Source organism: Hordeum vulgare, chromosome 7H, assembly GCF_904849725.1.
Source record: "Hordeum vulgare subsp. vulgare chromosome 7H, MorexV3_pseudomolecules_assembly, whole genome shotgun sequence".
In the NCBI taxonomy this organism is placed as follows: Eukaryota; Viridiplantae; Streptophyta; class Magnoliopsida; order Poales; family Poaceae; genus Hordeum; species Hordeum vulgare.
The window spans coordinates 69,245,362-69,261,916 of NC_058524.1; the positions used below are offsets into that span (position 1 = coordinate 69,245,362).

The 16,555-nt window shown below is 47.2% G+C and overlaps 1 protein-coding gene across 1 annotated transcript; it reads right to left on the minus strand.

Moving 5' to 3' along the window:
* Window positions 1-11,977: 11,977 nt before the first annotated feature.
* Window positions 11,978-13,724, minus strand: LOC123410303 (putative UDP-rhamnose:rhamnosyltransferase 1). Its single transcript, XM_045103224.1, has one exon. The coding sequence runs from the start codon at window positions 13,533-13,535 to the stop codon at window positions 12,099-12,101; it is 1,437 nt and encodes a 478-aa protein (XP_044959159.1). The 5' UTR covers window positions 13,536-13,724; the 3' UTR covers window positions 11,978-12,098.
* Between the last annotated feature and the right edge of the window lie 2,831 nt (window positions 13,725-16,555).

Genomic DNA, 16,555 nt, shown 5'->3' on the forward strand with positions numbered 1-16,555 from the left:
CCGACTGCCACCTCCCATGCCAGATGGGGCTGCCGCACCCCTTGGGGGTGGGAACCCTAAGGGGTGCGCCCCCTCCCTCTTCCCCTATATATAGTGGAGTTTTTGGCTGATTTGAGACACACAAAATCTCTCTCTCGGCACAGCCCTACTTCTCCTCTTTCTCCTCTCCCACGGTGCTTGGCGAAGCCCTGCCAGGAGACCTCGTAGATCCATTGCTACCACGCCGTCGTGATGCCGGAGCTCTCCCTCAACCTCTCCCTCCTCCTTGCTGGATCAAGGCGTGGGAGACGTCACCGGGCTGTACGTGTGTTGAACGCGGAGGTGCCGTGATTCGGCACATAGTTTGGAACCGACAGCGATATGAATCTCTACGAGTACGACTCCATCGACCATGTTCATAGTAAGGCTTCCTCTTAGCGATCTTCAACGGTATGAAGATGCTCTACAACCTCTCTCGTTGCTGGTCTCTCCATAGATTGATCCTTGTATGTCGTAAGAAAATTTTGAATTTACTACGTTACCCAACATTTACCCATTTCAAACTCTGTTTTCTTTTTCCAGTTGTCGCAGTTGGGACAGGGGCACCATGTTTTTTGCTAGCCATTTGCAAATGCGGCTCTCACAAACCCCCTGGTTTTTGTTAACCATTCATGAGTCGTGTCTTTCTGATTAGGGTGACCAGTGTACATCCAAACACGATCACTCATCTTGCCTAGCTACCTATGGGCACACAAAAAATAAATATATAATTCATCATCTATATTCATCCACTAATCAAGTTTGTTAGTTTTATTACGTCCATGCAACCTACACGCTAATAGGTAAAGATAGGTCCTAATCCCACCCGAGTATGTGTAGATTCGGTTCGTTTTCCCATGCTCTGCTCCAGATCCAATGCAGAATTTCGGCAGCACCTCCCCGCTGTTCTCCTGATACACGTCTCAGCAATAAATAGAGAGGATGTGTACCGGAGAACAACAGGGAGGCACTGATGAAATTCCGCATTGGATCCGGAGCACAGCATACGGGAAAATGAACCCAATCTAGACATACTCGGGCTGTCCATGGATAACGTTGGAAAATTCGGAAGACATGCATATTTATAGATGTCGTCCTTTCGAACGGGAGACGCATACTGGTCACACATACTCATGATTGAAGAAACCTATAGCTAGCAAGTTTCATCGGCACAAAGCCCGAAACAGAGCAAATTAAGGGGGTAGGAGGAGAAGTCATTTGTGCTCACCAACAAACGCAGGGACGGAGCTCGTCCAATGCACGTGGAGGTCGTCGAACAACTGCACATTGAAATTCACCCGATCAACACAAATATGATGTTCTTATAATTAACATAATCGGAAAATATGTGACCTAACTCATAATTTACAAAACTATGACCCCGCCAGCCTCTGGAAGGCCGAAAAGCACCTTCTCGTTCAACAGGAGGCAGAAGAGGCGTCGGGTGTCGGACCTTAGTGGCGTCGGGAGTCGGTGGTGTCGGGTGTCGGTGGCATCGGGGGTTAGTGGCGTCGGTAGTCGGGTGTCGGTGTCGTCGGGGGTCGATGGTCAGTGGCGTCGGGGGTCGGGGGTCTTTGTGATCAACAAGAGGCCGAAGAGGTGTCTGGGGTCGGGGTTGGAGGTCAGTGGCGTCGGGGCTCGGGGGTCGAGGGTTGAGGGTCAGTTGCGTCGGGTGTCGGGGGTCAGGGGTCGAGGGTCAGTGGCGTCGGGGGTTGAGGGTCAGTGGCGTCTGGGGTCGGGAGTCGGGGTCGGGGGTCAGTGGCGTTGGTTGTAGGGGGTCGGGGGTCGGGTGTCAGTGGCGTCGGATGTCGGGGGTCGGGGCCGGTGGCGTCGGGCGTGGTCAGGGGTCGGGGGTCAGTGGCGTCGAGGGTCGGGGATCAAGGGTCAGTGGCGTCAGGGGTCGAGGGTCAGTGGCGTCGGGGGTCGGGGGTCAGTGGCGTCGGGCGTCGGGGGTCAGGGTCAGTGGCGTCGGGGATCGGGGTAGAGGGTCGGTGGCGTCGGGGTTCGAGGATCGAGGGTCAGTGGCGTCGGGCGTCGGGGGTCGAGGGTCAGTGTCGGGGTGCCGGGGTTCCTTTTTCCTCTTCTTTCTTCTTCTCCGCTCTCCTCTTTTTCTTCTTCCCTTCTTCTTCTTCTTCTTCTTCTTCTTCTTATTATTATTATTATTATTATTATTATTATTATTATTATTATTATTATTATTCTCTTTTCTCCTCCTCTTCCTCCTCTTCTTCTTCTTCTTCTTCTTCTTCTTCTTCTTCTTCTTCTTCTCCTTCTTCTTCTTCTTCTTCGTCTTCTTCTTTCGCCTCCTCCTCCTCCTCCTCTCCTCTTCTTCTACTCTTCTCTTCTCTTTCTTTCTTCTTCTTCTTCTTCTTCTTCTTCTTCTTCTTCTTCTTGTTGTTGTTGTTGTTGTTCTTCTTCTTCTTGTTGTTGTTGTTCTTGTTCTTGTTCTTCTTCTTCCTTCTCCTCCTCCTCTTCTTCTTCTTCTTCTTCTTCTCCTTCATCCTCTTCTTCCTCCTTCTACTTATTCTTCCTAGCACTAAACCTAGCACTAACCTAATCTAATCTAACACTAAACCTAGCACTAAACTACGTACATAATCTAATCTAACAATTAAATAGCAAAAAAGAAGAAATAAATAGAAACAAAAACAAAAAAGAGAAAAAAAAACTCACCGGAGGGCGTCGGGGTGCCGGGGCGGCAGGGTGCGAAGGAGGGCGCCTAGGTGTCGGGGAGGGGGTCGCCGTCGCTGGGTAGGGGTCAGACGGGGAGGGGGGTCGCCGGCACGGTGCAACAGGCACACGGGAAGGGGGGTCGCCGGCGCAAGGGAGGTGGCACACGGGAAGGGGGGTCGCCGGCGCAGGGGAGGTGGGGCTGGGGCGGCGACCGGGAGGGTGGTGGGGCTGGGGCGGCGTTCGGGAGGGAGGTGGGGCTAGGGCGGTGGTCGGGAGGGAGGTGGGAGGGGGGCGGCCGCCGGAGGGAGCAGGTGGGAGGGGGGCTGCGGCCGGGAGGGAGGTGGGGCTGGCCAGGGGTCGCTCGCGCGAGGGAGGTGGTGGGAGGGGGGCGGCGACGCGGGTGGCTGGTGAGAGAGAGGGGGTGGAGCGGGTGAGTGGGGGTTGGGGGTGAATTGGGAAGTAGCGCATCTTTGAAAGGTGTTCATGCGATGCATACACCAATTGAAGATGAAGCTAATGATGATGATCATGAAACTTTGGATCAAGTTACTACTGAACCTCGTAGGTTGACAAGGACACATACTGCCCCGAGTGATATAGTGATCCTGTCTTGGAAGTCAGGTTGTTAGACAACGATGAGCCTAAGAACTATGAGGAAGCGATGATGGGCCCATATTCCAACATATGGCTAAGACCATTAAATCCAAGGTAGGATCCATGTATGAAAACCAGGTATGGACTTTGGTAGACTTTCCCGATGACCGACAGGCGATTAAGTACAAATGGATCTTTGAGAATAAGACAAATGCTAATCGTAATGTCACCATTTATAAAGCTTGACTTGTCACACAGAGGTTCCCGACAAGTTCAAGGAGTTGACTACGATGAAACTTTCTCACTCGTACCGATGCTAAAGTTTATTGGGATTATATTAGAATTTGTTGCATGTTTTGATTATGAAATCTGACAGATGGATGTCAAAAAAAAGTTTCCTTAATAGTTTCCTTAAGGAAAGGTTCTATGTGATACAACCAAAATGTTTTTTTGATCCGAAGGATGCTAAAAGGTATGCAAGCTCCATTGATCCTTTTATGGACTGGTGCATGCATGTAGGAGTTGAAAGGTATGCTTTGATGAGGTGATCAAATCTTTTGGGTTTATACAAAGTTTATGAAGAAACTTGTATTTACAAGAAAGTGAGTGGGAGCACTATATAATTTCTGATAAGTATATGTGGATGAAATATTCTTGATCGGAAAAGATGTAGATTTTTTGCAAAGCATAAAGGGTTGTTCGAAAGGAGTTTTTCAAAGGAAGACCTGGGTCAAGCTACTTACATATGGCGTGCCACATGGCGTCATGGCGTCAAAGCCTATGTGCCTCTTGTGTCATTGGTTGTGAAACATCATACCATTTGCCACATGGCATGCCATGTCAGCTCAGCCACGTTGGATCCTACGTGGTTTAAGCATATGGGTAATGACCAAAATTTTGGTCAAAGGTCATTTGACCAAAATTTTGGTCATTGATACCAATGACCAATTTTTCCAAGAAGGTCACATTTGTTCTTTCTTGACGGCCAACTATTGACCTTCTAAATTTGGTCATAAGTACAAAACAATCACGATTTAATGAGCAAAGTGTGGGATCAAAGATGAATGTATTTCTTGTAGTGATATTGGGCATCAAGATAAATAGAGATAGATCAAGATGCCTGATAAGAATTTCACACATCACATGCCTTGACAAGATTCTGAAGGAGTTGAAAATGAATCAGTCAAAGAAGGAGTTCATGTCTGAGTTGTAAGGTGTAAAGTTGAGTAAGGCTCAAAGCTCAATAATGATAGAAGAAAGAGAAAGAATGAAGGTCATCCCCTATGCCGCAGCCATAGGCTCTATAATGCATGCCATGTTGTGTACCACATACCTGATGTGTGACTTGCCATGAGTAAAGCAAGGGGGTACAAGAGTGACCCAGCAGTGGATCACTTAACCAAATGTTTCTTGGTTATGGAGATGATAAAGAGTTTGTCGTAAAGGTTTACGTCGATGCAAGATTTAACACCGATTTGGATGGCTCCGAGTCACAAACTGGATATGTATATTGGAGCAGTTATTTGGAATAGCTCCAAGTGGAGGGTGATAGGAGCATCTATAGTATGACATAAGGATTTGTAAAGTAAGCACGGATCTGAATAATGCAAACCCATTGACTAAAATCTCTCTCACAAGCAAAACATGATCAAACCCCAGAACTCATCACTCGGTGTGAATCACATGGCATTGTGAACTAGATTACTGACTCTAGTGCAAGTGGGAGACTGTTGGAAATATTACCTAGAGGCAAGAATAGATTGGTTATTATCATATTTACATGTTCATGATCAACATTTATTATCCATGCTAGAATTGTACTGACTGGAAACTTAGGTATATGTTTGGATGCATAAACGACATTGTGTCCCTAGTGAGCCTCTACCAGACTAGCTGATTGATCAAAGACGATTAAGGTTTCCTAACCATAGACATGATTTTTCATTTGATAATAGGATCACATCATTAGGAGAATGATGTGATGGACAAGACCCAACCATATGAGCACAACATTTGATCATATCACTTAGTTTGTTGCTATTGCTTTCTTCATGTCAAGTATCTGTTCTTAAGACCATGGGATCATGCAAGTCCCTGACAACGGAAGAATGCCTTGTGTGCATCAAACATCACTTCATAATTTGGTGATCATAAAGGTGCTCTACAGTTATCTCTGAGGGTGTCTTCTGGGTTGGCATAGATCAACGCTGCGATTTATCACTCTGTATGACAGAGAGGTATCTCTCGACCTTCTCGGTAATACAACATCAGAAGAAGCTTGCGAACAATGTGACTAAGGAGTTAGTCACGAGATCTTGTAATATGGAATGAGTAAAAAGACTTGTCGGTAACGTGATTGAACTAGGTATGGAGATACCGACGATCGAATCTCGGGCAAGTACCATACCGTTGGACAAAGGGAACTGAATACGAGAGTGACTGAATCCTTGACATGGTGGTTTCTACAAACTATGACAACGTAAATATTGCATTTGATAATAGATATATTACATATTCGACGCACTCTTCTTCGATTGAGCCCTCATGGAAAAAGTAAAGACACTTTTGTAGTGGATTTGTTTCTCCAAGGCATGTTGACCGTCATTATCCGGAAGCACTTTCAAAATGATTCATAGTGACTAACTACATGCTTAATTAATTACACAATTAATTAATTGCCTACTTAATTCTCTCAATGTCTACTTAGGGGGTGTTTGTTTAGAGGGATTTTTGGTGTAGGGACTAAAAAAATCCCTTTTAGTGTCCTCTAAACCAAACATGAGGGACTTTTAGGGACTAAAAGTGGGCATTTGGGACTAAAGAAAGAAGTCCCTAAGAGAGAGTATTTTTGAGACTTTTTTTCCAACAGTGCCCCTACTTTTAGCATGTCATTTAATAACCTCTAGTCCATTAGTACGGGTAACATGGTTTTTTAGCATGTCATTTAATAACCTCTAGTCCATATTTAGTTCTTGAAACCAAACATGTAGGTACTAGGGACTTCTTAGTTGAGACTAAAAAAAGTCCTAGGACTTTTTAAACAAACACAACCTTAACTGCCAACCAAATCAAAATTGTGAAAAATAATCTCTACTTCTAATTATCTCTAGACATAATTAACTATATGCCTAATTATTTAATTGCATTAATTACTCGGTTCCTAAACTGATTCGATGCGGAAAAAAAAATATGCAAATGAACTTAATTAATTATATATGTAATTAACTATGTAGCTAATTAGTTACAATAATGGTTTGATTTACAAATTGATTCAATGTTTTATTTCTAAATTATTTTCGCATACGTGGCTGGTTCGAACGATGACTACGTAAATATTTCCTTTGAAACCGTCAGTTAGACCCCTCCATGAATGTGCTCGATCGGGTCTTCATGTCCCCGGAGATGGAGCTGCAGTTCCCCCTCGCGTTCCTCGAGGCCATCACAAGGATTAGCTCGGACCACATGCCTTTGCTGCTATCATCTTCAGATGACCGTCCCCACCCCTCCCTGGTTTCGTTTCGAAACATTTTGGCTGCGCAAACCGGGTTTCATTCAGGTGGTTAAGTCTCACTGGGCGGTGCCGCGTCTAGAGCCCCATCGTGTCATGTCGGCGGTTGACGGCTGACACTTCTTGGCTAAGCATTTCCGTCAATTTATGAAGGGATGGGGCACCAACATTGGTCGTGACCTTTGGGTCCTTAAGGCGTTTCTCCTCTCGCAAATCTAGGCTCGGGATTTGAAGGCCAATAGGGCTTCCACGCGACGAATGGGCAGTGCGATATAGCCGCGAGGATGAGCTTACGGAAATCTTCCATAAGGAAGAGGAATTCTAGTGTCGTCGGGGATCCGTGAGTTGGGTTCTCTTAGTGGATGCTAGCACGGAATATTTTCATGTGATCGCCAATGGACGTCGTAGATGTTGTTCCACCCCCTTGCTTTGGGATGAGGGCTCTCTTATTCAAGAACCGATTGCACTCCGGGCCCATGTAGATGGATTCTACAAGGGTTTTTTGCGGCCCGCCCGCGCGGTGGTGCTGCCTTGGCTCCATCCATTTGGAGCGGGGCTCAACTTGTTTCCCCTGCTGAAAATGAGTTGCTGCTCGCTCCCTTCGTGGAAGGATAGGTAGCAAAAATCATTAAGGAGATGAATCAGGCCTCGGCCCCCGGACCACATGGCCCGCCGGTCCATTTTTTTCAGGTGTTATGGCCCTCCATCAATGGGGAGGTCCTCGCTCTGTTTCCTGAATTCAAACAAGGGATTTTGGACTTACCCCGTTTGAATTCTGGATGTATATCGCTGATCTCGAAGGTCTCCGGGCCCGTTGACATCCGGCAATTTATACCAATTACGATAATAAACGTGATCTTCATGATCATTGCCAAGGGGTGCGCCAATAGGGCGGCCGTTCTGGCGCTGAGGATTACCCAGCCGAACCAATCCGCCTTCATTAAAGGACGATTCATTCTTGATGGGATCCTTGTACTCCACGTGGTCCCTCACAAAATAAAAAGGAAGAGATTGTAAGCGGTGCTCTTCAAGATCGACTTCCGTAAAGCCTATGATACTGTGCGTTGGTCCTTCATTCGGGAAGTGCTGATCCGAAAATGCTTTGATCCTAGGTGGATCGCTAGGGTGATGCAGCTCACGTCGAGTGATCGCTCGACGGTGAACATTAATGGAGAGGTTGGCCCTTTCTTCCAGACGAAACAAGGTGTGTGACAGGGGGACCCTTTCTCCCCTTTCCTCTTTAACCAGGTAGTCGACACTCTGGCAACGATGATGTACGTTGCTAATTGGGCCGGCCACATCAAGGGAGTCTGCGGCCACCTCTTAGGTGGAGAGGGCCTCGGCCATCTCCAATATGCGGATGGCACGATCTTGCTGGTAGAGGGGTCCGCATAGGACATCTGCCATCTCAAATTCCTCTTGCTCTACTTCCAGGAGATGTCCTGTCTTACCATTAAATTCGCCAAGAGCGAAGTCATGGTCCTCGGCTAGCCAGAGGAAGATCACCTTAGGATTGCGAATCGGCTGAACTGCTCGCTTGGGTCCTTCCCGACTACTTACCCGGGGATGCCAGTGAGTGACCCCCGTATACTTGAGAAATACTCGCGACCTTTAGTGAACAAGATCCAGTATCGTGTTGACCCTGGCAGGGTAGATGACTCTCCAAGGCTGCTTGGGTCATTCTCATTAACTCGTATATGACTAGCCTATTGATGTAGCTCATGGGATTCTATAGTCTTAGTGAATGCCTTCACCAGGACATCGCCAAATACAAATCTCGCTTCTTTTGGGCGGGTAAGGGGGGTAATCAGAAGTACCATATGGTGAAGTGGTATGAAGTCAGCAAGCCTAAGGACCAGGGCGGTATTGGCATGATCTCCTCCAGGCGCATGAACTGTACCCTATTATCCAAGTGGCTATGGCGAATCTCGTCCGGGGACGGTAGCCTCTCGCTGGATATTATTTGTGCGAAATACCCGAGTGGCCAGCCATTGTCTTTTGCTCAGCGATCTGGGGGTTCCCAGTTCTAGCACACTATAATTCAGCTGATGCCGACCTTACGTCTGGGGTCCTCTATTGCCATAGGGAGTGGGAATGCCACTCTTTTCTGGTTAGACCGGTAATCGGGCGACCGTCCCTTTGCCATCCGTTTCCAACGTTTGTTTCAGATCTGTCCCAATCCAAGGGTGTGGGTGGCCACGGCCCTAGAGGATTTGGGTAACATAGGTTTTTGCCGTTCCTTCGGGTCGACCGAGCTCCTTCTCTAGGAAGAGCTCGTTGCATGTATTTCTCTCCACACTCCTTCCCTCGAGGAGGACTTGACTCGATGGTGTCTCGAGCCCAACGACCGGTTCTCGTCCCGATCGCTCTACCATGCGATCCTGTCTGTGCCAGGACCGGATGAGCTCTCCCTCCTTTGGGACATTAAGTTACCTTTGAAGATTAGGATCTTCCTTTGGCAACTGGTTCGAGGGCGACTTCCGTCCGGGACGGAGGTGCATAACCGCCACGACCCCTCTGACAGGTTGTGCCCCTTGTGCCTCACCCCCGAGGACTCAAACCATCTATTCTTTAGGTTCCCTCCTGCTCGTTTCCTCTGGTCTTGTCTTCGGGAGATTGTGGGTGGGAGATGGAACCACAACAATCTCCCGTATATGTTCTCGAAGCTGGTACTTTTCCGACGACTACACAGCCAGCCGTCTGGGTAATCATCGGGACGCTCCTTTGTCCGCTTTGGAACGTTCGTAATAAGTTAGTGATCGAGCGCATAATCCCTTTTCGTGTGACTGATGCTCTTTTCCAAATGTCTGGGTTCCTATAGCTTTGGGGGCCGCTTAGCAAGCAACGCGACCGCGACACCATTGACTTGGCCTTTGCCGGCCTTCGCTCGACCGCCACTAGACTCTCTCTACTGCTTGCACCTCCTCCGCCGGCGCCGAACTAGAGCTTTGTCCTTTTTTCCTTTCGCTTTTGGGGATTGTTATGCTGTTCCCCCAGCAAGACATTTGTTTTCTGTGATGTTGGATCTCGGAGCGTGACGGTTAGTGTGTTGTATGCTTTGGCCAGTGCTTTATAATACAAAGCGGGGTAACCTTTTTTTTTATCATAATAGATATATTACACATTTCAAGTGCCTCTTGTATTGTTCGATTGAGCCTTGGTCGTAAAGATGATTTTTTAGTGGATTCACTTCTGTAAGGTTCCTTAGTGAATTGCTTGACATTTGAATGGACACCTGATTTGAGAATGTAGCCTGTCTATCTATCTGTATGATTGACAAGAAATATAATATGATCGCATCGACGAACCGTGTACATGGCAGTCCGACAACCCGCCTGCCGCCACGACCATCCTTAACGCCGTGCTCCACGCCCTATCAATCTCGAGCATCGCACCAACGCAGGTCCGGCAACTACGTCCCTCATGGTGCCGCTCATGGCGTCCCTCCGCAAGGACGTGCGGATGCAGCCTACCAACCCCCCTTCAATAATAGAAGTACATGTAATTTAGTAAGATAAGTAAATATATCTGATTTGATAAGATAAGTAAGAGGATATGTTATTTTTATGTATTAGGAAAGTTGTTGTTGTCAACTAATAGTAGAGATAATGGTAATAATAAATGACATAGCATGCAAGATTAGCAATTTGTTATGAAGGAATATCTGATTTTGTTTTGCAACGTTAAAAAAGAATTATATTTTTTTAGTAAGACGGTCTCACATATATGGGGCGATCTCTGACTTTTAATTACCGATTATTTTCCTTATTGAATTGAAGGCACCTACCAAAGTAAGCATGGAATGAGATTTGTTTTTTTATTGAGAGAGAGAAAAATCCGGTGAAAAAGATGATGGGAGATGGGGCGAAATAAACCATACGAAAATAAATCGGTGAGGAGAAGTTATCAACCTATTTCAGAAGTAGAGATATTGTCATTCTCGACGACACGAATAGAACAAATTATGATGGAAGTACCTTTGACTAAAAAGAGGCGGCTTAATTTGGTTGAATTATTATGATAAAGAAGTGAACCATATGAATGATTACGAAGCACCGATACGCCGACACGGGTACGACGATGCGTGATACGACAATTTAAGAAAATAACAACACAGCGATATTATAAGCATATATAAATAATAACAAAATGATATGTAAGCATAATAGAATGTATGGTATGAGATCAAAATACCGCCCCACTAGTAGCTTGATTGCTTCCGTGCCTCCTTTCTTTTCTAGTCTTGAATGATCATCCAGGTCCTCAACTTCTCATGATGCATGCAAAATAGAAAATACATCACATTAATATTAGACTTGATAATATGAGATAGACAAGTATGAAAAGTGAAAAAGCAATAAACAAGTTGGCTTGTAAGAGTAGCATACCAAATGATGAAATTAATATAAACTTCCTTGTTGTCAACCACCAACAAGTTCCAGCAAATTCCAATTCTGAATTCTTAATGGCCACAGAGAAATAATACAAAAGTTCACCAAGATAACATGATAAAGAGGAAGATCCATATCAAACAGTGCATTACAACATAACAACAGAAAGATACAAGGCTCAGGTGGCCATAGACCCATAGTCAAACAGATTATTGTGCATTACAACATAAACTAAAGACAACTCAAGCCAGAGCATCCATGATCTCAGCCTCAATACAGGTTCCTCAAGTTTATTTAATCGAGCTTGCATATATTAATGATGCAAGAAGAAGAAATGCGATCAAATCGATTGCATGGTATACAGAACGCGCAAGTCCACATGCATCACAATTACGGAGCAATAATGTTAGACATACAAAAACTTACAAAGATTTACTTAACCTTCCAAACTAAGAGGGTGCTTGGATACGTTTTAGTCCCATGACTAAAAGTAGTGAGACTAAAACTTGCTAACCTCACCCATGTTTGGATTCAAATACTAAAGAGACTAAAATCAAGTTAATGAGCATTTATTATCCTCCAAACTGTCCAATCCAGAACTTGCATGATGAGTTAAATGAGGAGAGAGAGGACTAACGTACATTTTAGTAGGGATACCCCTGACTAAAAGATTTTAGCCTCAAGACTAGTTTTAGCCTCTCTTTAATCAGGGGTGCTTGGAACTTTAGCCTCTTAAAAAGACTAGTTTTAGTCTCTTGGATCCAAGCACCCTCTAACTCTTCTTTCCCCCTGATTTTTAGTGGGGGTGGAGCCCCCTCATACCTCAATTACTAATCATAATCTTACACATCAGTTTGTACATAAAATCTTTACGTAAGCCTTTGTACGTGTAGCATTACTCATTACGGAGTATATTAGACGTCTCTGTAGCGTCTCAGGTGCTCCTCGAGCTCGTCGATGTAGTGCTCTTGGCGTCTCTGGTCCACTAGAATCTCTTGCAGCTTCTTCACGTTGGTCGCGAACACCTTTCCCTGCTCCTCCACCATGACGCGCCGCACCGCCACCGCAACGCCGTCCCTGTCAAACGAACCGTCGTTCTCATCTCTCGCCACCTCCACGCCGATCCCTCTCTCAGCCATCGCCCGCGCGATCAAGGGCTGGTCGACGACGAACGGGAGCATGACCAGCGGGATCCCGATGGAGAGGCTCTCGATGGTGGAGCCCCAGCCACAGTGCGACAAGAACGCGCCCGTGGCGCAGTGCGCCAGTGCCTCCACCTGCGGCACCCACCCCGTGCAAACCACCCCGCGGTCCCGCGTCCGCTCTTCGAACCCGGCCGGCAACAGAAGCTCATCGTCGCTGCCGGTGCCTGCCGGCTTGCGCAGTGCCCAGAGGAAGCGCACACCGGCGAGCTCCAGACCGAGCGCAAGTTCATGGGCGTTCTCTGGCGTCAGCGGCGCCTCGCTTCCCAGCGCAATGTAGATGACAGACTTGGGAGGCTGGTCGTCGAGCCATCGCAGAACCTGCGGACGGGCGACGCCGCCTGAGGTGCTCTGCCAGTGGTCTTCGTCAAGGCCGTCGGACGCCCCCGGCAGCAGGATCCCGGCGGGCACAGCGGGCTTCCGGAAGAGATCGGATAGGAGGCCGAACATCCGGGGTTCTAATTCCTCACAGCTCCGGTGGATGGTGAGGCGGCTGTGCTCCAAGACCTGCCACCAGCGGTCCATGTCGGACACGCCAGATGCATTGGTACGGAAGGCGTCGGTGATCCACTGAGTCTCGTGGCGGCGGAAGAAGGTGGTGGACGGGAAGGGAATCCACCTGGGTGCCTCGGCGAAGTGCTCCGGCTCCGTGCGCGGGTGTGCGGTGTTTGCCCACCGTGGCCCCACGAAGACCAAGAAGGCGGCCTGGAAGATGAGGAACGTGGCGGACGCCACCTTGTGCTGGTCGGCGATGGGAGGGACCCAGTGGTGGCAGAAGTCGTGGAGGATCCAGTCGGGCCTCCTTCCGGCGGCGAGGAATGCCGCGAGTGGGTCGGCGAGGCCGTCCATGGCCTTCTTGAGGAGCCCGACCTTGTCTGGCGGCAGGTCAGACGTGGCCTCGGCGCCCTCCGGCAGCCCCTCCACGGCGGGCAGCGGCAGCGGCACGAACCGGAGGCGGGTGGAAAGACCGGCCGGAACGGGCGGGAGCCTGGCGAGATTCCGGGGCGTGGACACGAAGGCCACGGCGTGGCCTCTGGCCGCGAGGTGCTTGGAGAGCTCCAGGAACGGGATCATGTGCCCGAATGCCAGCCACGGGAACACAACCACCTCCAGCTCGCCGGCGCCGGCATCCGCTGCTTCCATTTCCATCTGCTCGCAACGGATCGGTGGAGCAAAATAAAACAGGAAGAGGCTTGGTGCTTGGTGTTGGCGTAAGTGTTGCTGTGTGGGCAGTGGGCACCGCGAGCTAACTAAATAAAGGGCGATTCTCTGCGCCGGCCCGCCGGCCAAAATATTCGGCCGGCTGTGCGCGGATCGCCAGATCTGATCTTCACGTAACATTTTTTTTTCTTGATGTAACAAATTTCGACGTTATGCAACAATTTTCATCAATAATTATAGCAAAAAAATATCTATATGATTGTAGCAAAAAAATGAAGAAGACGATGCGTGGTAGCAAAAGTCAAATGTCGATTGTAGTAAATATCTACGTAACGTGTATGCAACTTTTTTAGTAAACGGTTGCAGTAAAAAATGATGCCGGTTGTAGCAAAAAAATAACACGGTTGTAGCAAAAGTGAAAACGCCGGTTGTAGCAAAAATCCAACAAACTCGAGTTGCAACCAAACGTATATGCAACTTTTTTACTGGATAAATGTAGTAAATAAAAAACACTTGTATCAAATATGAACGCTTGTTGCAACAAATTTAGACGAGAAAAAAACTATATAAAAACGTTTATATCAAAATAACACATGACTACAATAAATATAATAAAAAAATATTGCATGCACCTGCCAGCAAGGCACGGCCCGTGAACTATCGTCCGAACGATTGGGTCGACGCCCCGAATGAAAACGTTTACCATAAATAAAGAAGCTGCTCGGCTGCGCACGAGTAAACATCCAGGGACCACGGCTATAAACTGTTTTGGTGTTATTAGTCCAGGGGAGTGGGCACGAGATGGCCGGAATTTAACTTTTGTTGTTGGCTCGCGATGGCCTTTTTGAATGGTTTGTAGCAATGTATGGTTTTAGAGCAACTTCAACACACGCGATGCGGGGGACGTTAAATTCTTTTACAAGTTTGAAATTGTTCTTTCTAGCATGCGTCATGGCGTCTGCTCCTTCAGGAGCTGGAAATAAGGGCGCGGCGAAATAGCTTCAGCAGACGTGTTAAATTTACAGCGCCCACGTCTAGCACAAATAATATTTTTCATCACAATAAAATCAAAAAGGTCAAGCATAGAAAAAATAAATCAATAATATAAATAGTTTAATTATTATTACAATTCAAATAAATAGTGTATTTTTCAATACAACAAATAGTTTAGCAAAACAACATCAAATTAATTTGGCGGTCATGTCATGCCCATTACTCTTTGATTAGATCATCTTGAAGATCATCATGCGTTTCGGAACGTCGAATCGGATGATAACAGACAATAAATCAGGCTACCCTCGCAGTCGTACTCCTCGCACGGGATGTCCAAATAATTCATACTGAGAGTAGTCTAAATCTTGCCCATGTCATTTTCGGTGATCATGTTATGTATGATCACGCAAGCGTTCATGATGTATCAAAGGATCTTTTGATCCGAAAATCTAGACGGTCCTCCCACAATAGCAAATTGGCTTTGCAAAATCCCAAAATCTCTCTTCACATCTTTCCTAGCCGCCGCCCGAGCATTGTGGAAATCAAAAAATTTCTTATCTTGCGGTGCCATCATCGGCTTCACAAATGTTTGCCACGTTGGATAGATGCCATCCCCAAGATAGTAGTCATAGTTGTATGTATGGCCATTTGCTACAAACTCCACCAGTGTAGTTTTATCGTTTGCAATCTTATTCATGAATGGTGACCGATTAAGAATGCTGATGTCATTCAAAGATCGAGGTAACCCCAAAAAAACATGCCAATCCAAGTCTCCTAATCGGTCACTTCTTCAAGGATTATAGTGAAACCTTTTTTCTGATCGTGGAATTGACCATGCCATGTCTTTGGATAGTTCTTCCAACTTCAAAGTATGCAATCTATTGAGACAAGCATACGTGGGAACCCACGTGCTTTGTTCATCTCCAAAATCCTTGCGGTGTCTTTAGCGTTGACAGCTCTCAAATATTTTGGACCAAACATGTGCACAATTCCGATTGCGAAGCACTTGATACACATGATGACTTGACTCTCACACATGGCCACCTGGTCATCAACAAGATCCGCCGGAATACCGTATGCCAACATAGGCAAAGCGATGGTCAACTTTTGGAAAGTGATATGCCCGTGTTCTTTGACGGCAATTGCTTCCTTTGCTGAGAAAACTGATCATGGCTCGCTATTGGGGAACGTTGCATGGAAACAAAAAAAATTCTACGCGCACGCAATACCTATCCATGGTGATGATCATCTACGAGAGGGGAGAGTGAATCTACATACCCTTGTAGATTGCTAAGCGGAAGCGTATATAACGCGGTTGATGTAGTGGAACATCTTGGCGATCCAAACCGCAACCCGTCCCGCAATCTCATCACGACCCGTCCCGCGATCCCATCACGATCCATCCCGATCTAGTGCCGAACGGACGACACCTCCGCGTTCAGCACACGTACAACTCGGTGATGATCCCCTCCTTCTTGATCCAGAAAGAGGGGCGGAGAGGTAGATGAGTTCTCCAGCACGACGACGTGGTGGTGGTGGTGAACTAATCCAGCAGGGCTTCGATTAAGCACCGCCGAACTAGACTAGAGGAGAAATAGATCTAGAGAGAAGTAGAGGGATCACGTGGCAATTAGGGTAAGGGCTGCCTCTAATTCCTCTAGTATATATAGGAGGGAGGGAGGGGAGGTGGCAGCCTCAAACCCTCAAGGTTTGGCCAAAATTGGAGGTGGAGTAGTCCTACTCCAATCATACGAGGAGTAGGATTCCTCCTCTCCACTTGAAAACCCTTTCCTGCTCTTCCACCTTTGGGTTTCTTCCTTCTCAAACATCTTGGGCCTTAGTGGGGGCTTAGGCCAGCCCACTAGGGGCTGGTTTGTCTCCTCCCACAGCCCATGAGGCCCTTCGGGGCGTGACACCCCTCCCGATGGTCCTTGATACCCTCCCGGTACACTATCGATGAGCCCGAAACTTTGACCAAAACAGGACTTCCTAATATATCAATCTTTACCTCCGGA